Source organism: Aythya fuligula, chromosome 1 (assembly GCF_009819795.1).
Source record: "Aythya fuligula isolate bAytFul2 chromosome 1, bAytFul2.pri, whole genome shotgun sequence".
NCBI classification, from domain to species: domain Eukaryota; kingdom Metazoa; phylum Chordata; class Aves; order Anseriformes; family Anatidae; genus Aythya; species Aythya fuligula.
In genome coordinates this window covers 142505517-142531700 of record NC_045559.1, presented here as the reverse complement: position 1 = coordinate 142531700, position 26184 = coordinate 142505517, and the positions used below count along the sequence as shown (strand labels likewise).

The 26184-nt window shown below is 38.1% G+C and overlaps 1 protein-coding gene across 1 annotated transcript; it reads left to right on the top strand.

The window, feature by feature from the left end:
• On the top strand, nucleotides 1-26184 carry ST6GAL2 (ST6 beta-galactoside alpha-2,6-sialyltransferase 2). The gene is made up of 6 exons (XM_032208151.1): nucleotides 1-996; nucleotides 5212-5309; nucleotides 8333-8434; nucleotides 9609-9783; nucleotides 22699-22872; nucleotides 25455-26184. Exons 1-6 carry the CDS (start codon nucleotides 51-53, stop codon nucleotides 25685-25687), a joined length of 1728 nt encoding a protein of 575 aa, XP_032064042.1. The 5' UTR covers nucleotides 1-50; the 3' UTR covers nucleotides 25688-26184.

Here is a 26184-nt window from a genome sequence, read left to right as displayed (position 1 = left end):
TTTCCTTCACCAATACTTCAAGGCACAGAGGAGCTGGTAAAGGCACTGCCATGAAACCGAACTTGAAGCAATGGAAACAACTCATGCTGTTTGGGATCTTTGCGTGGGGTCTGCTTTTTCTGGTGATCTTCATCTATTTTACAGATAGCAATACAGCTGAGCCCGTTCCCAGTTCTTTTTCTTATATTGAAACTAAGAGGCTTCTGCCCCTACAGGGCAAGCAGAGAGTCATAATGGGAGCCATACATGATCCATCATTCTCTGAAACCATCGATGGGAATGAGGTACTACTTAATGAAGACCTTTTAGGTACATTTAAATCAGGGACTGGAAGTATTAAGAAATGGACTGATTTGGAAGATACCTTTAGAAGTGAAGATGAGTATTTTCCATCCCAATTAGGAAGAAAATCAAAAAGTGCTTTCTACCAAGTGAATGATGATTATTTATTTGCTGCTGGTCAGCCTCGGTCACACAGCAACCTTCAAGAGATAGCAAAATTCATCTCAGCCGATGAGGATAATCTGAAAGAAAATATTTTGCAGAACAACTGGGGCAATCAGAGAAGAATGAGGAGAAGGAGCGCAAAGCACAGGAGAAGCCAGATGCTTGATGAATCTGATGACTGGGATGGGCTGTATTCCACAATGTCGAAATCCTTTCTTTACAAGCTTTGGAAAGGGGATGTCTCTTCCAAGATGCTAAACCCTCGACTGCAGAAGGCGATGAAAGATTATTTGAGCACTAATAAACATGGGGTGCGGTTCAAAGGGAAACGAAACTCTAAGTTAACAGGCGACCAGCTTTTCTGTGAGCTAAAAGAAAGGGTGAATGTGAAAACAATAGATGGCAAGGAGGCTCCCTTCTCCACTCTTGGATGGGAGAAGCACGTTCCCCAAATTCCACTGGGCAAATTGTATACACATGGCTTTGGGAGTTGTGCTGTAGTTATGTCTGCTGGTGCAATACTGAACTCCTCTCTAGGGGATGAAATAGGTGGGTGAAATGTACCTCTTCATGTGCATATGTATGTACACGTGCATATTCATGTTTGTCTTTCAAAGGATTCATTCTTCTCAAGTGTAGGTCTGTAAAGGGTCTGGTTATTCTCTCATCAGCGTTATGTGAGTGTGAACTTACAGACCTCACTGAAGCTGTTCCCTTTCAGAGCAATATAACTGAAAGGCAAATCTGGCCTGAAGTCATAACTTGATTTGAAGAAAACAACGATGCCTTCTTAGCATATTAGAGTTTGTAGTATAAAAAAGATACTAGTTTCAACAGATCTGCCATATTTGGCATTTTTCTGCAAAGTCTGTTTATTGCTTCAGCAGATTAGAGGCATAGTCAGGTTTTATTCCAAAAAGCTGTGTTGTACCTGTCCATATTTTGGGGTGACTCGTAGAGAAACTGCTTGTAACATTACTGTCCCAGGCTGAACTTTGTCTCCGTGCCAAGAAGCAGTAGAGCATCATCTTAATCTTCTGCATGTTTAGAGTTCACAGGCATATAGAATATAGATCCCTGAGTAAGTAGCTTCATGCTCCAAGGTTAAGTCCCCTGACCTCTTTTACAAGTGTGAATTTAAATGAGTTTGAGCATCTCCTCCCATTGTTTTTCCATTGCTGCACTGAGTCAGTGAGATGGTGCTAAGATGTCAATGTTACACAGAATTCCCCGAAGTTGAGAGTTCTGTGATAGCTGTTCATAAGAGGATTGTGGAGCCATAAAACTAATCCAGGTCAGTTTTATTTTTTCTTCTCAAAAATGACTGTTACGAGTTGTGTTAACATCTCAGTAGTTCATTTTGTAGTACTTGTGCAGTATTGTAAGAAGGATGAAATGTACGTTTCAAGCTTGCTTCTTGAGCAAAGAATTTTCACCTTCAGCTCTCTATAAAAACCTTCTGATGTGCCTTTGTTAATCCTCCCATCTTCCAGCTCATATCCCAATACCTGCTTCATCATAGTCAATCATCTCTTTGACACAGATGGATTTCCTTTAAATCTCCGGGATTAGAGCCTCTATAATTATCAATCTGCTCTAATAGGCCTCCAACACAACCCAGGTACCTTTCTGGCCTGCAGCAAAAGTCAAACCAGGATAACCCTCAGTTTCACAGGAAGCTCTACTGATCTAGAAGTCTCTGGGGTAAAATAGTTTAACAGTTCCTCCCTTCTCCAGTGTGTAATTCTTGACTGAAACAAATTATTTTTTGCTGTTGTTATTCCCTGCTACACCCAGTTCACACCAGTACAGTTTAGTGCCGTACTGGAGAACCCAGAGAACCATTGGAGAACCCCACACATTGTGACTGACTTATGTATAGCAATGTGCATCGTGACACGTGCATGCACAGGTGCAGCCCAGGGTGAGATTTGGAGCCCTTACACTCCTGTGTGTATCCATTCCCTCAGAAGGTCCCAGGGCACAGAAAGCTTATACCATTCATTTCAAAAGAGCTTTTAGATTTAATTGGAAATTTTCCTCTGATGCCACCTAAAGGGAAGAGATTCTACTTTGTAAGGCCTATGCTGAAGTTTCAGATCTCCTCCTACCTGTTTTACAGGAAAGCATGTGGGGCAGAAAGAGTCACAAAAAAATTTGATCGAAGTGTCGTGCAGGCAATGGAGAGGTACTTTTGGCTGAGCAGAGAACTGGGACCCGAATTGCAGGGACCCAGCTGACTGACAGCAGCTAGATGGGTCTTATTGGCCATTGCTACTCCATGGAAGTGCCAGCGTACTGCAGATGTCATTCCAGTGTCATCGTCTTTATATGGAAAATGGAAGCTCCAGCATCTATTTGTATTGTTATACATATGGGGAAGGAGCTATCTTCCCATGTGCAGTCCAGGTGTTATGTGGTGCAGACAAGCTTACCGCCTTGCCTTTCTACCTGTCCTCTAGTTCTCTGAAAAAAATGAGAGGAATCTGAGCAGGAAGAGGAAGATGAGATTGTGTAAGATACACTTTTATTTATTTATTTATTTATTTATTCTGTGAATGCACAGCTGTAGGAGAAGACAGTCCCCTCAATGAGCTGGCATCAGGACTACAGCTGTTGGTTGAAACCACCAGCAGCCTGCCTGCTGAGAGGCACCTTGGATGGCTCATCTTGGCTCTTTGGAGCCAGCTTGCCCAACCTGCCAAGCTCTTTGGTGTCCACAAAGGCACCACGAAGTCTGTGTAATTACGGAGTGGGGAAAAACACCCTACGTGTGAGATTTGGGCCATGTGCTGTACAGCCTTACTTGATGAAGTTGCTGTAGGCAAAGACTCTTACTATTTATCCTCCTGAAAGAAAAAAAGGCTTAAGAAAGAAGCAGCACAGGACCTTTCTCTTCCTATGCTTTTAGCGCCCTCTTCTGTGTTCGTATTAGAAATGCAGGCAGAAATTCTAAAGTGTTCTTTTGCACTGATTGCCCCCACTTATTTTTTAATGAAAGTATGGAAGTTATGCAAATTCAACAAATACTCTCATTGTGATTATGCTACTTAATGGGAGACCTAGTTGTTTGTTATCATCAGGAAGTAACAGGGATCTGTGACCAAACCTCAAACTCTCTGTAACTTTGGAATGCTTGTCTCCAAACATTAAGATTAAAGTTAGTTAATTTAAAAGTAATTATTGTTACTGTTTGACTGAATACTAATCTATTATTTTTTGGTAAAGGAAAATCTTTTACTCTTGATGTGGAAAACCAGAGTGAAAAAAATTTGGAAATGCAGTGCACTGTCTCTTAATTAAGCTGTGAAGCATGCAATTCGCATTTCCCAACCAAATTCCCAGCTCACACTCAAAAGGTTTTCAAAAATTTGTTCAAACTTGTATCTGAAATCTGCTTATCAATTTAAAATATGAAGGGCATTTGATTTTCCTTTTCTTCTCCAGAAATGTGGGGTAGCTGCACCTTCTATTGACTTCATGTCCTCTAGCTTCCACAAAATCGAGAGGCTTTTTTTAGGCAGATGAAGGATAGGTGTTGGGGATAGATATGTGGCTCCTGCACAGGGACATGGAAGAAGCCTCCACTCCTTATCAGCCACTGGTGATATTTGGCAAAATTTCTTATCTGAGACACATGTTCAAGCAAGCAAGTATGGCAGAGACTGAACTGATGACTTCATGTCATACAGTATTTTCTCCTTTAAAGTACAAGAAGTGTGGAGTAAAGGTGTGAAAGGACAGAAGATGGGAGTTGGATTGGATCAGGTCTGAACTCCATGGAAGCATATTAGTTATCTTTGGAAATGTCTGCCTACTCCATTTTTGAGCTACAGCCAACCACATTTGAAGTGACTAGAGATAAATAACTGTATAGGCAATTAAGGCATTACATGACCATTTTGGCCTGAAACATGTTCTCTGCTTCAATCTGTAGAAGGGATAAAAGTGAACTGGATAGGGGAATATTGACAAGGACAGTGCATTTCTGGACAATAGGCATCATTTCTTACTGTCCCTCTCTCCTTTTTGGGCTTTGATACCCCCTAAAAAGAAGCACGAGTGGGTGATTATCTTTCATCCAGCAGAGGACTGCACGTAGTATCTATGCTTGACCCATACTTGACCTATAGCTGTTTTCTGTTCTGCATGACTCTGAGGTCAACAGCTTGTGGGGAAACTTTGACAGTTCAGCTCTGTTAGATCTTTGCTACCAAGGGATCCTTAGGTTTCTGTGTGCGAGCAGTTTTGTGGATTAACTTCCTAGACAGACTCTTTAAGACTTGTACTGACCTTGAGAATAAGTTAATTTGGTTAATGGGCTTGGGGTGGTCTAAGGTGCTTCAAATATTATACAGTACTGTGAAACTCAGGCTTATAGTCGAGCGTCATTGTTGATTTAGATACCCTTGCAATTAACAGACTTTTGCATGTAATAATTCTTCATAAATTTTGAAATAGAGATAGCAACCAATTGAACAAACCTTCTCATATTATTTTTATCCAATATTTTGGATACCCATTTTTTTGAGTATTGAAAGCTGAATTATAAATGATTATGATTTTTTTTTCCCCCAGTGGATGTTGGTAATGGTAGATGCAAGAGGATTTTTGTTTACTTATAGTAGAATATTTTTCATCCATAGAATATCAAAATAAGAAAAAATGTGCAAGTTTTACATTAGCTTAATTCATTTGTTTTATTTTAGCGTTCTGTATGACTAATAAAATTAATATAAATTACCCCCTTATTTATGCTCCCAGATTCTCATGATGCTGTTCTAAGATTTAATTCTGCTCCAACACGTGGCTATGAAAAAGATGTTGGAAATAAAACAACCATGCGAATCATCAACTCCCAGGTAAGAGCTTCCTTTTGTGAATTCAAGTCAGCATCACTTCTGTACGAGATGACATTAAATTAATAACCTCTGAGAAAGTGTTGGGTAATCTGGAAACAGCTAGTGATTTAACCGTCATGACATATAGAGCAGGTAAAAGTTCTCCCTTACAGGGATGTTTACGTGTGCTGTCAGTGTAGAGTGATTGCAATAGTTACTTGATATCCTTGTCTCAAAGAATTGGTTTGTAGAATTTCTCATGTGTCCTACATCTGTAAAGGCTCAGCAAGGTGCCAGAGTCATAAGTACCAAAGACCTTTGCCACACCACCTCTGGGATCTTCACAAAGCCTGAGCTGTGGGGATTCCAAAGCTTTCTTCTTATTTTCTCCAGTTCCCCAATTATTTCCTTGCTAGAAGGAGAAAGAAATGGGAACTGAGTTGTCTTAATGTATAACTTTAGGCAAGTCATTGTTCTTTAAAAGTTTGGAGTGAACTATTAAAAAACAAACAAACAAAAACTTTTATGTCCATTGGATATTACACCTGGGATGAGTTTGTTCATCTGTATGGAAACAGAAAATGGGATTTTCTGCATATGAGTGTCAACAAATAAAGTATGCATTGAGCTATAGTGACACCTTATGGCTGTGAGTAGTTTTTTAATTTTGAAAAAAAAAAAAAATATTGCCTGAACTCTGATCCTGGCAAACAGAATTTTCATTTGCAGCTTTTCTTATGAGTTCTTTTTTTTTTTTTTTTTTTTTTTTCTTTTGCTTTCAGTGATGGCTTATGCAATGTCCATCCTTGGTGGGTGTATTCTCTGCATAAAATCATGTTCTTTGCCACCACGTATAGAATACTTCTTGCTGCCATTCCCTTCACACTTATTTTGTAGCTCTTTGTGACAATGCAGGGCAGCCTGGATCTTTGAAATGATGTGGGTTAAATATGACTCCTGTTTTACTAACAGGAAGAAAGCCAAAATATCTGACTTTAGTTGTGAAATCAGTGTATAAGAGAACATTGATCTCAGTGTCATTTATTTTAATATTTTTTTTTTCTTCCTTAACTGTTTTTGATTTTACTTCTAGACGAAACATCCTGGTTGCTGACCACGCCTAAACTCCTATCTTGGGGCAAGGAGGAGGGTTTAGAGACCTCATTTAGTTGACTAGTCTCACTAGGCTCTCTGTAAGAAAGAGAAGTGCCTCCAGGCAGTGATTTGAGCTTTGTTAGCTCCTGAGTGAATTCAGAGAGACTAAACGGCTAAATTAGCTGTTTGCTGCTGCGTGGGATCCTCCTTGTTCCCAAGCTGCTGTGCCACACTCCTGCTGTGGTGGTAATGGAGGCTCATGTGATCTCTGTGGTGAACATCACTTGCTCTCCACAAAGCCTCCCCAAAAAACACAGGGCGTGACTAAAATTCAGGCCAGGTCAGCACACACAGCTTCCTCACAAATATTTGTATTCCCACCACCTTTCTGCTCCTTCAAAGAGGCTGGAAGCTGTCTGGGAGGTTCTGGCTTCCTGTTGGGAGACTGGCCTTTCCACCACCAGGAGAGAAATCTTCATAGTCACTTGATAAGGGTTGCTTGCTTTACCGATTCTGAAGATGCATAATCCATGCTGGCTTTCCGACCCTCCTCTCCTTACTGTAGGAAATTCCTGCATTCAGGAGATTAAAAGTCTGTTGTGTCCCTCTCCTTCCCTCATGTTCGCTGCTATGAAAGCCCAAAGGATGTGAAGGAAACCAGTGCAGCCACAACACACATTGTTATTCCAGAGGAAACTCATCTCATACATATGAATGCAGGCTCACTAAGAGCGAAATTTGTGTGGACAACACCTCTAAAGGACTCTTGCTTGCTGAAAGGCAAGTGAGAGCTCCTTTGTATGATAACTGTAGAATTGAGCTTTTAAAAGCTTGACCTTTTGGTCTGTTTACTCTGTAGTCTCAAGAAAGGAGTTTACATTCTCAGGCAAAATCTGTTCTGAGAAATGGAGTTAGTGATGCTGATGGCAGCAAGACTAATGCTGTTCTTGTTGTAGAAAGCTGATGGAAAGTCATTAAGCTTAAAGTTTATGGTAGAAAGAATATTGCTATGGCAACAATATTATTTTTCTGAAGAAAAATATGCATAATCAAATATGGCTCATTGGATCCTAAAGGGAAATGAAAATTAGTATGAATTTATTTGTCTGGAATGTTGATTAGTTTAACAGCTGGAGCCAAATTCATGCTGTTTCAACCAGTAGTGAAATCATTTGGTCCAATCCTTCCCAAGATTGGATGCACTAGGGATCAGAGAGATCTGGTTAAGCATGGAGGGTCTGGGAAACAAGAAACCAGCAGGAGTAAAAGGGAAACCTAGGGTGGGAGGATCAGAGTACCAGTAGATGTGGGAGAGAGTTATAAGAGAGCAGAACAATTATCACTGTTACTTTAAAATAAAATAAAAGCACTATCACATGCCTGTTCCTGGAATTCTTTTTCTAGGTATACAGGCTTTTACTGTTATGGTCCAATTTGCCTTTTTGAAGGTACTTCATGAGACCTAATGCTGTTGAAATGAGAAAACAACCAAAACAGAGGGAAAAAAAAAATGCAAAGACGAGAGCATCCTTGGGGGCCTCAGCACTTCAAAGAACGTTTCTCTGCGTCCAAAAAGAGGATCCTACAGACAGTGTGAAATACTGTAGCTTTCATTTTAATGTTCCAGAACACAAAGTAATATTGATATACAATTATGCAGCATCTCAAGTGGTCTCATCACATTGCTCGCAGATGGAGAGTAATTCAGCGTACTGGTACTTAAAACTGTCATGAGTGCTGTTTATGACTAAGCTCTTTATTTTTTATTATTGTGATTATTATTATTTTTTTTTAACAAAAGAAGTTACTTAAAATCAATCAGAATTAAAGTAGAACAAACAGCAGAGTGAGGAGGACTGTTCATTTTAGAGAAGGATTTATCCATTTTTCTGGGTCCCATTTGCTTTTAACTCTGTGCATTTTTTTTTTTTTTACATGTGTGTTTGCAGATTCTCACCAACCCAAACCATCACTTTGTTGAAAGCTCCTTGTACAAAGATGTTATCTTAGTAGCCTGGGATCCTGCCCCCTACTCTGCAAATCTGAACGTGGTAAGATGCCTACTTGATCCCTTCTTCCCAACTTGTCTGAAAACACTGGACAAAATTCATGTATCTAGTACTTCAGTCTTCTAGTTCTCACTTATCACAATGAACTCCAAAATGTTTATCTAAAGAGCAGAGAACACTATGCATGAATTGGTCAAAAATGGTTTATTGATTACAAACTTTTCTTAGTAGCCAGCACTTATACTGGAATGATCTGCTCTGACATGCTAGGATAAATGGATGATAAAGATTGTTTTTCTGTTGTTGTTCTTTTTTTTTTGTTTGTTTGTTTTTTGATAAAAATATTGCTGTTTTCACATAACAGTGATTTTTCCATGTATTTGTGAAGGAGGGATGTTGCTAGATTTCAGAAGGAGGCTTTATCAAGAAAGGTGAAGAACTGCATCCTTTTTTTTTTTTTTTTTTTCCCCACCCTCCCCTCTGCCTTCCTAGACAAAATACAACACCCCAATGGCAATCTCTCTTTGCACCTTCCCCACTTGCCAGGCCTCCTCCCTATCAGTCTTCCCTTTGTGTCCACACCCCCACAGCCATCTGTGTCCTGCTGCTCACCCCCTCACTGAGAGCAGCAGACATCCATCTGCTTGTCACTCCGGGAGCCTCAGCCTTGGCGGGTGCTGCAGCTCCAGTGGGACCAGTTGATCTGATGGTTCTTGGCAGGGGGAGCTGGGAGCTGAGCAGGATGCAAGCAGAAAGTAAACCTTCTTCTGCTCAACTCCCTTAGCAACAGATGCCAGGAGCTGCCTACCTCCTACACCCGCTGCCTCCAGGCTGTTTCACGTGCTGCTGCCTTTGTCAGTAAAGACAAGGACACTTTCAGAGAAAGGCTCACCTCCATGCCCAGGTCTTGCGTTGAGACTTTTTGAGCCCCTTGTTTAACATGGGCCTTTGAGTGGGAGTTGGGGTTGGCTCATCCCACTGCACTATATTGCTTATTGGGAATCTCTGAAGAAAGGAGAAAGATCTGGCCCAGATTGAGGACTGGCTTTCTAGGACAAATGTGCACTGGTGCAAGGCTGCTTTGCTTCTATTCTGAAGAACCTGAATTAAACTCATTCACATTATTTTTCATGTAGTGTTCAAAATACACTGGATAATATAGGATCAAAATAAGGTCTTTTTATTTATTTATTTATTTATTTATTTTTCCTCCCAGTGGTATAAGAAGCCAGACTACAATCTGTTCACTCCCTATGTACAGCATCGCAGGAAGAATCCAAACCAGCCATTTTATATTCTCCATCCAAAGTTTATATGGCAGCTCTGGGACATCATTCAGGAGAACACTAAAGAGAAGATACAGCCCAACCCTCCTTCTTCAGGTTTTATTGGTACGTGTATCAAGGATGGGTCCAGTAGACATGTTAGATATTAAAATAAATAAATACGTAGACTGCATGAGGATCATGTCCGTACACGTGTTGTTTGTTCTTGCTGTTCTGTACAGGAACAATGACTAGCCAAAAGGCACACTATGAACATTTATCTAATCAATGGATGAAATTAATGTCCTTCTTTCTTGCTCTTCACATCCATACTATACATACCACATTTCTAAAATGCATACATATATTATATTCATTTCTCTATTGATATTAATTTCTATGTTAATATATAAATTGTTTCAAATTTAATTTCCCTAGTGATAACCTACTCAGTTCTGAAGTTCTTTGTTGTCTTTTTAGCGTAGAGATGCACCAGACTAAAGCATACAGCAGATAATACAGTGAGGACGATATCACTGATGACGTCTGACAGGCTAGACTGTATTCCTTCCACAGGTCAAGGAATGGGATTTCCCATGCCCTGTCACAGATTCCAGTGCTCAGTCTAAAAGTGGCCAGAGCATCACCTTTTTTCTTAAACTCAAAGAGACAGAATTTTACCATAGTTTTTCATCCTTTCTTAGTATTTCTTTGGGGATAATTTGACACTAAGGTGACAGTTCATACAGCATAACATCATACCTATATACACGTGCATTATCTGGCACATAACAGGTCTTTATTGTGAATGTTGAAAGGGTACATACAAGTAGAGTAGTAAGACTGAGTCAAAGGTCTTTCTTACTGATGCACCTAGAGGCACAGAGGGCAATAGAGTTCAAAATACCCTCTTCCACGTGGAAACTCATTCTTTCCTACTTGACATTATGATAGTGGTATATGTATTTGCTGCAGTTAGAAGATGATCTTGTCATTCTTTTTATATGAATCTGAAAGCATTGAGATCTTAGACTGCATCAACTATGGGGGGGGTGGAAGTTCTGAGCACTTAATTTGGGCTTTGTATGCAGTAGTAGTATCACGTATCACATGATTTTGTGGAGCTCACCCAGGGCCTTAGAGTAGATGCTGAGACTCTGAGAGGGATGTCATAAAGGTGTCTGGAATATGCCCACTGATGACCTGAGTTGGTTGTGCTTATCTGGAGCATGAGAGGAAAGAATATGTGACCTGTGTTGGGGGAGCATGGCTTGACAGTTGGTTATTTCTTGCAGTGAGATTTTTGGAGCCTGCATGTAAAAATTCATAAAGAGAAGTCTGCTTATGTGGAATGATCTCACCAGCAGCATTCACATTTTGCAAAAGCAATTCTTAGAGTAATGAAGTTGTTGATAAAAATAGGATAACAGCTGCTGATCATAAGAATAGTGAAGAGGATTATTGTGCTGTCAATCTGCACTTCCACCATATATAAGAAACACTTCAAAAGGTTTCTTTGAAATCACATGAGTTAATTTCACTGTAAAAGTAGATTAGTAATCTTTAACCCCAAATCTAAATGTTCTCGACTAAAGATATCTTCCAAGCAGAGGACACTTTGAAAATACTAATCAATAAAGAAGCAAAAACATTGGCAACAAAAGCTGTACAGGTACATATACTCTGTATGTGAAGATACAGATTTGTATATTCACCTTTTATACTTATGTAAATTATTTATTATATGTAAATATAATCATATTGTTATTTTGTAAAGAAGATGCTTAGGCATTTTGCCAATGCTATTATTAGTGTCGAGATAAGTCAGTTAGACAAACTTACTGAGACTCATATCCACCTCATTTGATAACTAGCTACTGTTCTGATGGAAGTATTTTAAATATTTTGTTAGAAACAGGCTCCCTATGTTAGTAACCTTATTGAATGTATGTCTATGAGTTGCACATGTGATGTAATATAAACTGGGAAACAGCACTGAAACTGCAACTCTGTGTTGTCAAAGGGCAAGGTAAAGCATAAAAATATAATGCAACTTGGCAGAAATCTGAAAAGTCATGTTGGTCTTCAGATCAGGTATCTCTCAACAACTCATGCAGCAAATAATCAGTTGGAACTGAAGCTGGCAGACACAGCCGAGTGCACCTGCATGAAAGACATATATTGAATATCGAGCTTCTGTCTGATTATTATAAAATCTATAAAATTATCTTCTATAAAATTAAGGAATGGATAAGTGACGGCCATCATAAAATGAGTATCTCAATTTCAACAAGATATGGGAAAATGGTTTACTAAATGTCCAGTCTGTTAAAACGGTACAGCGTTGTGAGTAGTGTATGAATTTTCACAGACAGAGGGACCTGTATCTTTGAATCTAAGCTGTTTATAGCAAGGACAACAGTGATTCCATCCACTTTATTAGAATAACTTATTGTATGTTGGTGTGTAATTCTCTGCAATTAGCATGAATATGAATTCTATACAGGGATAACCTTTGTCATCCATACTTGCCCTGGTGGAAAGTCAGGCAGCACATAGCTCTCCGTGTGTTGCTGTTACTTGTGGAGAAAGGAGAAAGAGCAGTAGTTCTTCAAACTACTGTTGGTGCCAGTAACGTGGAAAAGTTTTTTTTTTTTTTTTTTTTTTATTTATAAAAAAAAAAAGGGGGGGGGAGGCTGTTCTCGGTCAACTTTTGTTTCAGGCTTTTTAGCCCTCTTTAGCACATGGAAACATCAACATATTTCCTTTCAGGAATATTTTAGGGTGGTCTTAGAGTATTTCTTCAGTTATTATGTTTTTCATTTGAAATTTGTATCCATTTCTGCTGCTTAGCACTGTTTATAAAAACTAAGTCTTTCCAAAGGAAGGATTTTCAGGTGGAATGTGTTTTCATGGTGTCTTTCTGCAGCAGAGTCACCATCTTTCAGTAGTGACCAATGCCAAGGGAATCTTTTAATGCTGTTAATAGCTATGTTAATGTATTTAAATCACAATATTATTACGACTTCTTGAAAATGGGCCAGTGGTTCATTTGTGGGGAAGAGGTAGTCTTGTGACTTTAGGGGAATGAGAGAGTGGGAAGAAGCAAGATCTTCTGGTTTCTCCACCACGTGGGAGCTAAAGAGGGCGTGTTTTGTGCTTCCTTTGGGGAATGGGATGCCCTATCTCAATCACAGCAAAGGAGATTGTGTCTCCTGGAGGCACAGATTCCCCAAAACCCCATCTGCATTAGCTCAGTGCCAGCATGTTGTGGGAAACACGGCACGCATCCCAGCTGTAGAGGAGCGGAGAGAAGAGGATGGCAAGGGAAGTATGGTTAGCAGCAGCCTTAGATGTGCTCTACATGTGCCACATAAAATAAGGCGTAAGTCTAGAATGCTCTGGTTATATCACATTTTATGTACATTCACCTATAGCTTTAAATCTTACTATAATTTACATACGTAACTGCTTCCAGCCACTTCTGAAATGCTAACATACACTACAGAGGTCTAAAATCAGTTGAGATGAGTACTATCCAACTCACATCAGCTTCATCCAGAATTTCTGTTTCTCTGCCATCAGCCTCCAGCATGTAGATGTTCCTGTTTTCAGTTTTCTTGTAAGCAAGATGTCAGCTTGGAGCAACCCATCCATCACAGATGCCATTTTGTGCCGTAACAGTGCTACATACAAACCCATATCTGACTGCAGTCTTTTCCACTAAATTTGTTATTATTTTAACACTGTTTTCTGTCCTGCTTAATAACAGGTCAAGACATCATTTAAAACAAGATGAACACATTATCTGTAAAACTGTGAGCAGAAAATAGTGACTAGTTCGTTAAGTGCTCCTTTTAGGGGTATACCATCTCTGTGAAGGACGAATTTGGCACAGACAGGTCACCCTTCAGTCTCAGTCTGGTATTTCCTAGGGCTATGAATAAGGACCAAAACCAGAGTGTTATGTTTTTGTTTTTTAATGGGCAAAGTTTCACTGGGGTAAAACAATCTTTTATTTTAATCTGGGAGTCTTTTTTGGCTCGTTTTCTGAGACACTGCTGAGTACTTTGCCAGGCTTGTAACTTTGCCTTATGTGGTGTGCCACTTAGCTAATGTCATTCCTCATTATAAATGATTTACTCTTTGTGTACCTAATCTAATACTTAGATGAGTTTTGAGCATCCTTTCCTGCATATTTTTTTCAGCTGCCACCATTATGCTTTTAAACAAAACTGCATGGTATTCTCATCATCTTGCATTAGCAGTAGGCAACAAGTTACCTTGGTGGCTTTTCAAATTAACCAACTTCGGTTCACATTTGTTTGAAAATTGGGTTTGTTAAATGAGTATTGATATGTTTACATCCAGTCTTGGACTTTGATCTGGTGCATTTTTTTTTCAGACATGATGAAGTGTAAGCATTCAACCACCAGATCTCACATTTGGATTCCACTGGCAAATCCTAAACTGGTAGTTGAAGAAACATCATTATTATTAGGGAAAATTTTTGCCCTGATTTTGCAGCTGCAATAAGTGGAACCTGTTTGCTTCTCATTAATGCAGATATCCTGTAGAGGCACATAGTTTTTTCTCTATGAAATAAGAACTCGGTCTTCCTCCCCTCTTTATGAACATATCAAAGTTTAGTTCTTAATTGAGGTTGGTTGTGTATAAACTGTCAGTCTCCACATTTACCATTCTGTTTTGAGAGCTATTCCTATTCTCTCCTTGATAGGCTGTATAAAAAAACTAATTCTGACCTGCCATTTTATCATCTGAAGACCAAAACTAAAACTGCTTCTTTCAGTTTCTTAATAGCAGCATTCTGCGTGCATTGGGTAGGTTTGCACATCACCATTATGACTTTTTTTTTTAATATTATCTAGATTCTATACATGTTTTTAATGAAGTTTTTGCCCTGACCCTTTTTTTCACTAGCTGAATTTGGCATGAATTCCTGTTTAGTGTAGTCCATTTGTATGCTTTGCTAAGCTACTTCATCTGAGATGATTTTCCTTCAAATTCACATTTATATAACCATAACTTTTGCCAACAGCTTTTGTCTTTTTGAAAAGCTAGTTGAAAGCTCTAACTGTATTTATTTATTTATTTTTCCTCCCAAATCAGAACACGCTCTGTGTAGGTTTCTACACTTTTTGTTGTCTGCGTAGGTGGTAATCTTTTCTTTGCAATGTAGCTTTAAGCCTAACTTACGGACAACTGAAAAAAAAAACATTAACTAAGCCTAGATTAATTTGAAGAAAGAAAGGCGTGTTTGGGGCTTTAGAGTTGATGTTACAGCTTTAAAACAGTTATACATCATTAATAGTTGATAACATAATTTTAATCTATTTGCATGCATTGGGACAATAGTACAAGAAGACTACTATTACATTGCAACATTAGCAGATCATTGTATGACTAAGAACTTAAATTTAAAATGGCTTCATGGAGCATGTTGAATAGAACACAGCTTCAGCTCTGCTTAGACAAAATATTCTCATGTGAACCGAAGGAAACAATTTGACTTAATAAGAGTTGCTTTTATTACTGTCACTTACTCAGCTGTTTGTCAGCAGTTTAAGGAACAGAATGGTGCTTACTCTTTCAGCTCACTTTTGTTCAAGTATTATCAAGCAAATAAATAATACTTCTATTATATAAGCTTTAAATTATTTTAATTTAAATATAAAACACTACAAAATGTAAGCACCTCCTACTTCCTGAAATACAGAGATAAAGGAGCAAAATTTTCTCTCAAAGCACTCCAAATTGCATTAAAAAGTCTTTAATATTCTTCCACATCACCCAGATTTGAATAATACATTTAAACATCTATGGTATTACTAGGCAGCATTTTCCTGTCTATGCTCATGTTACAGAGTATATTATTGTGATTAATTTACAGATTTTTGCATTCCACATTAAATGATAGATATGTCATTTTCTAGGTCTAGTATATAATGCTAGTGTATATACATCAAAGATAAGATGACGAGTGTTACACGATTTGTTGAGTTTAGGCATAGGTCCATTTGATAACAAGTTCCTTAATAAAAATTTGTTTTTCTGTAAATTTAGGCTCTGTTGCAGTTAATATTTATCATAGTTCATGAAGTAAACAGATGTAAAAGAACCCTTTTAAGAAACACAGTATTTTTAAAAGTGAAAGCTACTTTTTCTACATGTTCCAAAGAACTGAGGCACATTTGGCCCAGTATCAAGGAATAAAAAATTTTCCTGTGGTATCTGAAATCCAACAAGCTGATTTTGTTTACTCAAGAGAGGACAAATAGACGCTATAGAAGTAGTCTAACATATAGAAAACTATACTTTCTAAATGCTTTATGTTTGTTTGTAATGCCTTGAAGTGTATGTTTTATCAAATATAGACTTATTGGTGCATCTAGCTTTTTTTTTTTTCCATAACTGTATTTGTGGTTGTGTGAAATGAGATACATTATGAATGTAATAATCAGATTATGTAGATTTAAATGTTTTCAGTTTCTCTTACATTTTGTTAAAGTGATATTGAATTATATAAATGTTTAAATTACACTCATTATTTTAGATGTTTTTGTACAGCATCTGTTGTATTCAGGTATATTGAGCTTTATTTTATTTATTTATAAGTTAGAGAACATTCTTTAAGTTAGTGTACTAACTGCAAAGCCTAATTGTACTGCATAAAAGATCCGTGTTGGAAATCGAAAACCTCTCAAGTCATTAAAATTTTCAAGAACAAATTAAGAAACATTTTCTCCTTTCAATTAGAATCCATAATACATGTTCATTTGTGTAAGCCATCCATGCAAGGAATTTAATCTTAATTTAATTCTGGTTTAAAGATTTTCAGCACAGATTTAAAAATCCAAAAATTTATTTGTGCCAACTGGACTGAGTTTAAACCATGTCCCAAACTTCCTAACACCTTAGGTGTTTGCTGAATAGGGAAAAAGTAACACATCTTTCCGAGCATTTTGAAATATTAATATACAATATTTATATATTTAATACATGGTAAGGATTTTTGAAAGACGGAAAATCCAGCCAGGATATTACCATAGACTAGAATGTAGAATATTCCACTCAATAGAGAAATATCTTCAGCTACAATTTTGAATATGTGGTAGCACCAATCATGTCTGCCAAAGCAATGTCATGCCAGATAGATGACCTTTTCTTTTCTATGAAATTTTGATTAGATCTAGAAATTTTAAAGCATAATCATCAGACTTGGAAGAGACCTAGAAGTCATTTTTATGCCTGCTTGCTGGTTCCACAGTCATGCCTACAATATTATTTTTGCAAGCTTCAGCAAACTTGAAAATATTCTAGCTTCTCTGTCCTTAGAGGTACTCAATATCAAACTGGGCGAGACTGTAAACAACCTGCCCTGACTTCAAATTCGTCCCTGCTCTGATTGGACCCAATGTGTTTCGGAGATGCCTTCCCCTCTGAACTACCCCACAGTTCCCTCCAGACCCCTCTACAGATGTCATGGCAGTGTCATCACTCAGATTGACAGTACTCACTTAGATTGACAAGTACTCTTTGTACTGGAGCTTAACAAGTTCTTGGCCAAATTACCTGGGTACGTTAGTGATACTGCTACTACTATGTTAATTAGATGTATCTGTTTAATCTAGATTTTACTGATCTTATTTAAGGCCCATTGATAAAAGGCAGACTTTGCCATGAACTTTCCTTGGTGTTCACTCTAAGGAGTACTCTATTTTGGTGTTTGCATGTTATAGATAGCTTATAGACTTTCCAGTTCAGGTTTTACTTTTTCTTAAGTCATGCATATCTTCTTATATACCCTAAGTACTTTATAATTCACTGTTTCCACTCCTATTCCTGTATCTTAATCCTTATGGTTGTAAAAAAGAAATCTCTCTCCAGCTTGTTCCTTGCACATCAAACTGATTTCTGTCCACAGCTAGGTCAGTCAGAGAGCAGTATTCATACCACCTAGATGTAGATGCCTCCAGTACAGGTCTGTGTTTGTGTTAGTCAGCCTCAGACTCATTAAAGCAAAAGTAAGGCACCTCTTAAATATGGCTACCAGACCTGTGTTCTCATCTACAGTTGAATTTTTCAGGCTGTTCTGTTAGCAGAGGTATAACCCACAAAATACAAGTTATCTGTGCTGCCACACAGCTTTTTCCATAGTCAACAGAAAGAAACAGGAATTTCTGGGCATTATTCATATGATCCATTTCAAAATGTCTACTCTAGGATGAGTAGACATGCACTGCTTCCTAAGAGTACCTACTTTATTTCACTGGCAATAAAGGAGTCTGTGATAACTATCTCAGATGTGTACCAATAGGCAAATTTGGTTAGATGAATCACACCTTGTTTTCATTTATTTACACAGTTTTCCTGAAAAAGGTTATTACATTAATTTTGTCAAAACTACAAAAGCTTCTGATCTAGAATTGGGGAGGGGAAGGTGCTTGATATCAAGAGAAATACTTTATTTCAGTTTCTGCCTCGTCACTGGAGAGGAACAACACTTCCAGGAAACAATCCCATCCTAAAATAGACATCTAAAATAAGGCAGATGAATTGTGCCCTAGAAATGCTTGTCTCTAGCGCTGTCCGTAAAGAGTTCTCAAGACCAGCTAGCTCAGAAATGGGCATGTACTTCTTAGTGAGTTTAATTCTGGCCACGCTATAAGTTGTTGAGATAACAACTGTTTCACCCAGTTCATTAATGCCTCCTTAAGTCCCAAGTAAACCAGTCTGTGCTGTTTTATATATAGTAATTGTATATTGACTGAAAACTGGCTTCAAGACTTTGAGGAAAGACAATTATTGAAGTGTGTCATATGGGAATTCTTCACCCTACAGGTTGACAGACAACTTATTTTCCATTCATACTGATGCTGATAATCAAGGAGGAATGGTGAGATATGAAACAAACTTGTAGATGATATTGCATTGGGCATTGATGTGAAAAGTACACAAATGAAAGAAACAAGTAGATAGGTATGTACTCTGTGGGCAACACAAGGAAAGGAAGTAAACAAAGGACACTTGGAAACTAAGTTTAATGCATATAGGAGGAGATGCAAAGAGATTCAGCTGCGGAGGAAGAACCAAGGAAGCAATAACACAAAGCTGTGTAAAGATAATAAATGGGATAAGAAATGGGAAGTGAGGTAGTACTTTACAGAACAGACTGACAAGCAAAACATGATAACATAAGCAAGATTAAGTCAGCAAGCAGGCAGGCGTGTACTTCTTTATCTTCAAAATTGCATCTAAAATGTAGAATTTCAAACATAACGTAAAAAATACTTTGAGGATTATGTAGGTGCTGTGAAGTTGTAGCTAATTTGAAGAGTATAAGATCATTGAAGGTAACCAGAGAAGAGAATGAAAGATGAGGAAACTGAGTTGTGAGGTAGATGAAGATATGGACAGGTTGGCACACCTATACCTGCTGGATATAGATGCCAGTAACTCACTGCAATGTTGTTAATACCAAGCAGAGAAAGAAACCAAGTTAAAGAGTGGTACTGAAAAAAACAAGGGCTGAAATTTGAAACCTTCAGGAGAACAAGCCAGACACGGCATTAGAAAGTGAACAGAGTAAAACTGGATACGTCTTGATACTGGTATAATGTCCTCATGGCCTAAACTGCTGCTTCCACAACAGTGGGAGCAGGTAACTCCAAAAGAGAATCTGGGGGCTGTAGCAGCTAAGGAGAAGGGCCTACTTCCTTCAGTTCAGTTAGATCAAGAGTGTTAGCTTGCATGTGGGATTTCACCAATAGGTTGTTAAGATGAGAGCACTGGTTGTACCACACCATTGATCCCTTTGGCTGTGGTTTTAGAGGTGCTAAAGGTTAAAAAGTCTGGCACTGACTACTGTTCTTCCCCAAAGCAGGTTTTCTGCATTTGACTTGTGCATCAGCTCTGGAAGACTCAGGACTGCTCACATTTCCACCAGGACAGATAAACCTCTCTAGTACAGAGACACCTCTGTATATGGTAGCCTCTACCCATTGTCTTAGCTTATTGTCTAGTTTGTTGACTCTAGACTTAAACACAAAAATGTGCTGTAAATTAGCTGTTACACCTAAGAAACTAGCCCTTTGAGTCATTGTTTTGTCCCTCAAACCATTATCCAGTATGAGCAAAAATTTGGAATGGACTGTTGGAAATTTTGGTTATCTGAGTAACCTAATCAGAAATCCCATGAAGTGGGCTTTATGGAATGATGCAGAAAAGGCAAAGAGCTAACCTAGGTAGGCCAGCATGTCTTTTTAGATTGATTTGGGAGAGTATTGATACACAGATCTCTGAGAACTAAAACTTTACCACTTCTAAGTGCTTCATTAACTTCAATTTACAGGAAAGTCAAATTGCTTAAAATTTTGTCACTATTTTGAACTGCAGAGATGTGGCCATTTGTATTGTTATTAAGAAAATTATAACAGAGTCCCAGTTTTTGTTTTTGACATTTTTCCTATCCCACAAATGATACTTTTCTTTAGTAATTTTAAGATTAGCTAGATTAGTGTGGCAGTGGAATGAAGCATATTCTGGTTAAGGCTTGTACTTTCCATCAGAGATGATTTTTCTACGACTTTGGTGAAACTTTTGAAACTGGCTCCAGGCTTGGTTCTGGGTGCCGGAGAGAAGTCATTTTGTTGTCTCTTTCTGGACGTGGTTCATTATTGCACACCTTTCCACCGTCTGTTCTCTGATTCAGCTGGATAACAGTTACCTTAGAGTGGCAGGTGGGCTCTCCATCAGTGGAGGAAGGATGTTGACAATGGAATAGTAGACGAAAGCATTTGTAAAACTGAAACAACAAACAAACAATTCTAGACATAATCGCTAGGCAGGCTAAAATTCAGAGCATCTCTATAACAGTTTTGAGGCAAGGAAATAATGGCTCATTAATGGCTCATTCTTTTTGCCCAAATGGGGGTTATACATTTTTCACCTTGAGTCTACGTATCTTGCTGATTAAGATTAAAGTTCACTTAAATTTGTGGACGTTTTCTTTGAAATTGATATGCTTAGCTTTTTTAAAACCATAGTCTCTGTAGCACGTAAAGCTGTAGAGCATTCTGAAACACTTTCAGAACCTTTCATTTATGATAAAAGAAGATTTAATCACAGAAGTAATTGGTTTTCAGTTACTTCACACATCAAGCAGGGAAAAAATCATTTTGATAATCTAATGATACACAGCAGGAAGAACATAAGGTTCTTTTCATTAGCAAACCATTGAAATCTCGGTGTTCCCAAACTGCAAACTGAACTTCAGAAAATGGCTTTGCTTAATTAAAGAACCAAAATAATTTTTTATGTTAATTCATTTCACTTGTGAGAATTACCCAAAACACCTTTGATGCTTTATGATTCCAAAGCTGTTGTTAAAAACAAAACAAAACAAAACAAAAACAAAAACAAACAAAAAAACCCACTTCAGTTCTCATTTGTAAGTGCCAAGTGAGCAGAATTAGGACAGCTGGGAGTTGACAGTCACGTTCAACAGATAGGGATACCAGTACTACAACAAATGCCTCAATATGTTCGCTATATATTTTGATTTTTAAACGACATCTTTAAAAAGTTCTGGTGTCCAAGGCTTACTCAGTCATTTTCCTTTCCTGTGGCTATATGAAACAGAAAAGACTCTTATAAGCTGTGATTGATGTGAAAGTGTTGCAGTTTTGACAGTGCTATTTATCAATATCTCATATAGTCCCTTTGAAAATGTGCAAATGCAACATTAAGATTTCTCTCATCTCAAATCTATAAAGACCTTCTGTTAGTACAGATTTACAGTTGTGCCGTGGGGAAGCAAAGTCTGCACAAGCACACCTGTCTTCCTTCTGAATCTGTCCTGATCTTGTTTTTCATCCTGAGCATGGGATAAGGAGAGTAGCAGCGTCTTAGGAGTGCATGTAAGGTTAAAGCTAACCTTTGGATAGCTTTAAACAGGAAATTAAATTCTTTATCACCTTTCTAAGCAGCTATTGGCAATGTTGGTGACAATCAGCTATTGACACGTGGCAGGAAAGAATGAGTTGGTATTTTGTGGGTTCTTCCTTGTTGAGTAGGAGGTTGTATGGAGTTTTTCCTATCAACATCACTGCTATAAGAGGTAATTCACTTTCCTCAGCCTCCGTCCATGAAACCCATTTGGAAAATTCTCTGAATCTGTGGGCTTTCATGCTACTAATACATGGCTGATGCTTCTCATTTATGACCTTCTGCGTGCATTTAGGCTGTCTTCTTGGCAACATCTTCCTGCCTATAGAGAAGGAAGTGGATGGAAAAAGTGGAATTGGTTCAGTTCCAGTTTGAGAAAGACCAACTTTATAATATTCACACAGGAAGATAGAAAAGGAATATCTGGATTTTTTTTTTTTTTATTATTATTATTTTTTTTTTAGATCTCCTTTATGCATTAGGCAGAGGTTAACAGTAGAAATACAAAGAGCTCCTTAAAAACAGATAACTGCTCTACGGTATATGCATGTGATCTGTATTCTGCAAGGGAACATAAAGACCTAGTCTGTCTTGCTCAATAACTTCAAGAACTCGTGGTATACAGGAAAGACAAGAAAAGTCATCAGGTGACTCCATGCAGGTGCTTTAGGTCTTCTTGAGGGATGTTTTGTGGACAAGCAGGATAGGGTAAAAAGGGGGAGGTGGGAGAAAGCAGTCTCCTCATTCAGGGAGGCATGCTGGTATGCAAGACATTATAGGCTTTTTACTCTTTCCTTGTTCTCAATGTATTACTCAGTTAACTCTACAGTCATCACAATCTTTATATATTGGTAACAAGTAAATGCTGCCGTAATAAAAAGAACTACACTTCTATAACTTCTATAAAATCATTAAGAGAAGTAATACTTTAAGGTGTACAACAATGAAGAAAAGCGAGAAGAAAAAAAAAAAAACAACAACAAAAAAAAAAAAAACAAACAACAGAAGACTGTAGGGCAACTTCTGAGAGACTGGTGAAATAAGGGGTTCACTCTTGTTTTCACTCTGTTCCAGGTATCCTCATCATGATGTCCATGTGTGACGAAGTGCATGTGTACGAGTACATCCCTTCAGTCCGACAGACCGATCTATGCCACTACCATGAACTCTACTATGATGCAGCTTGTACCTTAGGGGCCTATCACCCGCTGCTTTATGAGAAGCTGTTGGTGCAGAGAATGAACAAAGGTTTGCAGGATGACCTATATCGGAAGGGGAAGGTCATTTTGCCAGGATTCAAATCTGTCAAGTGCCCCAAACGAAATAATTTCCCACACTTGTAGAAGAGAGTCCTTCAGAAACAATGTGCAATAAGGTACTACTGTCGTACTATAAACAAGGAGAGAATACTTGAAAAATGTATCTTAGACCAATCTAGTCTTGAGTCTATAAATTGTAATTAACTAGCAGGCATGAGAAATACTTCTTTTCTGAGCCTGAGTATTTATTACTGCTTTGCAAATAAGTAAAGAAAAAAAAAAAAGCTTAGCTTACGAAAGGTGCAGAGGACATACTTAGGCAGAAGTATAATGTATTGTTGTGGGTGTGACTGTCAGAATTCGTCAGTGGTCTCTTATGCCACATATGCTAAATTGTAACATTTTTTTCTAAATGAATTTATTTAACTGTTAAATCTGGCATTGTGAAACAGCCTGTATTGTTCGTGTACAGAGCTGCCAGTTGAACAATGCAGCATTTCTCATGGCTCCACGGGATTTTCACACTCACCAAGAATGAAGTAGTTGCTACTCTGAGCTGTGCGTTCATTAATTAGAGGAGATTTTAATTCCCATTCACACACAGGTTTAGTTACCGGCTTCCAACAGTATAGGGGGCCTTATGTTGGCTATAAAGTCAGTGCAGACTCACAAACCAGCTAAATCAGTAAAACTACTGGATGTAGCTTTGGTCACACTGCTTTGGTCACAACATTGCTCACACTGTGTGGGGCAGAGAGAAATGAGAAATTTCTTGTTTCTATAGGAAGCAACAAATATTGTTAACTCATTCAGGAAAAAAAAAATCTCCCTGAGAGGCCCATGAAGAAAGTGTAAGTGAGGGAAATGATGCCTTCCCCTGGTCTGCACAGATAAAAACTATCCAAAGAAAGCCAAGGGAGGCTGTGTAGCGCACATATCGCACTGAAAGCAAAAGTAGACGGAGCTCACCTTTCTGCAGCAAAGATAGCATTCAAGATTATAGACATCATTTGTTAGGCATTTCATAGTGATACAAATCAATTTCACTTGCTCACAAGTTACTGCTGTTAGTATAGGGAGTTGTCTGACAAAAGAAGAGGATGTCAGCTTTTTTATTATTTTCTATTTAACCTTTGAAAGGCTAAACCCCAGAGAAGCTGTAATGCCTGAAAAACAAAACAAAACAAAACAAACAAACAAAAAAAAAACAACTGACAGTGGTTTGCATATGGAGATAATTTAATATTTTCCTTCGTAACACACAATGAGAGTATTCTCTAAAGCTGTTCCGAAAATCCACCTGAACACTAACACATTTAAAACAGTACGACTTCAGTTTCAAGTTTTCTTATAGGCTGGAAGATTTGTTGATATTGTCATTGTGTTATGCTTTTTCCTTTTTTTTTTTTTTTTTTTTTTTTTTCCCCCACACAACTGTACCCTTTCTCTTAGGGTAAATTCAGTAGAAAAGTGTGTGTCCAAAACCACAGCTGTATCCTTTCCATGTCCGTTCAGTAAAAATGCAAACAATTCAAAGAGGCAAAAGAGTAGCTGAGTTGAGTGGTTGTGGTGGAAAGTATCTTTTGTGTTTTGTCTTGAGCAACAGGAAGGCAATTAAAGAGCACAAATGGTATTAATGACTACTTCCTATTCGATAGTAATGTAAGCATCACCAGATAATTCTTTTTCTGTCACTCTGCTCTTAGGGACTGATGATTTTCACTCCTCAGAAGTGAATAAAATGTCTTCTGTGGGGCTTAGCTTTCTTTTCCTATATAGCCTCATAAATTGGGCTATATGATCCTCTAAGATTACTCTTGTTGACAGAAAGTGTGTCTAGATGGTCTAAAAACTGTACTTCTGTGCTGTGTGGATAATCATGTCCATGAATCGTTTTACATATTGAAATGAATGGTTTTTATTTATGTTAGTCTTAGACTCTGGATATATTACATACCTTTTTTTTTTTTTTAATGTTATAAATCAGTAGCTTTTATTCTTAATAACATTGTAATTTAATCTTGCAGAGAAAAGATAACCTACTTAGAGCTATCCTATTTTTCCATATGCTTGGTAACCTGTTTGAAAATCATTTGAAGTCTGAACCAGTACTGTCAAATATGCCTCTCTCTCCAGTATGTTGGATTAGCTACAACATATTTGTGAAGAAAGGGAGTTGATTACCTTTCTAGGACTAATGAATATACTATTTTTCCATAAATAGGAAATGATTAAGTTCTAAAAAAAAAATCACTTTGGTCTGCAACCACTAACTTAAACTTTGTTTTCGATGAAGAAGAAAAATACTAACTGTATTACTGAACTACCCACAGTAGGATTATGTTGCATTACTTCATCAGTAATCTGTCAGAATAATCCACATAACTGTTGTACAGAACAGTGTGAATTTTACAAGGTCTCATGTAACAAGTGATGAACATACTTACTTAATACATCATTTAAATAATGATGCAGAACCAGGTCTGAGACATCAGAAAATTAACTGTATATTTTTAATTTACTGGACTTTGTACATTCAAGCCCTTTCAGCAGAATCTTCTTCTTTGCTAGTATGCCAAGACTCTTTAACCTTTGAAGATAATTACTGCAACTGTTTCCAGGAGAACATGGTGTGTGCTTACCAGCTGCATCCTGACTTCTATACCAGTCAGTGCTCCTTCCACAAGTGCTGTGTGGGTGCTGTAGCATCACCTTACAAGATGCCACAGAGCTGTGCTGCCAGCACTTACTTTCTTGCAACGGAGGAAGACCAACTTGTGATGCCCATCTTCTTGAAAAAATAAGGACTCCAGGACTGGTTTCCACTGTGATGTCATTGGTCTGTCTGCTCAAACACCTGGTGGCTGCTTAAAGAGACTTTATCGCTCTACCATGTCTTGTCCTTTTTTTGACACAAGTGCAAGCGCACTTGATTTGCTAACCAAGGGCTCACCTCCACTTTGTGCAACAGGGGAAGGGGCAGAAATGAAGAGGGAACATAAAGAACCTTCAGAGGTGCTACCTTCACCAGTGCATATGCTCTGTGGCTTTGGCATTGGTGGCTTTCATGGGAGCTCACCATGTATTTTTGCATTTACAGGCATTTCACTGTCCCTCAAGGGGGCAGAGAGGTCTTTACAAAGATTCAGTCAACTTGAAACGATGAGTGAGTGTGTAGTAACACTGAATCCACAATCTTTTAATAATAGTAACATGTGAGAGTGCTGGTTTTAGATACTTATATTAAATGCAGACAATGTGAAAGGAAATGCATTTTCCCACTCAGATATCACAGGATTGT

Bases quoted from the DNA above. Each gene is read 5' to 3' on its own strand.
- ST6GAL2 (XM_032208151.1), top strand. From the start codon at position 51: ATGAAACCGAACTTGAAGCAATGGAAACAACTCATGCTGTTTGGGATC. The intron at 5,310-8,332 runs GTAAGAGCTTCC...GTGTGTTTGCAG, and splicing joins TGCGAATCATCAACTCCCAG to ATTCTCACCAACCCAAACCA. The intron at 8,435-9,608 runs GTAAGATGCCTA...TTTTCCTCCCAG, and splicing joins ACTCTGCAAATCTGAACGTG to TGGTATAAGAAGCCAGACTA.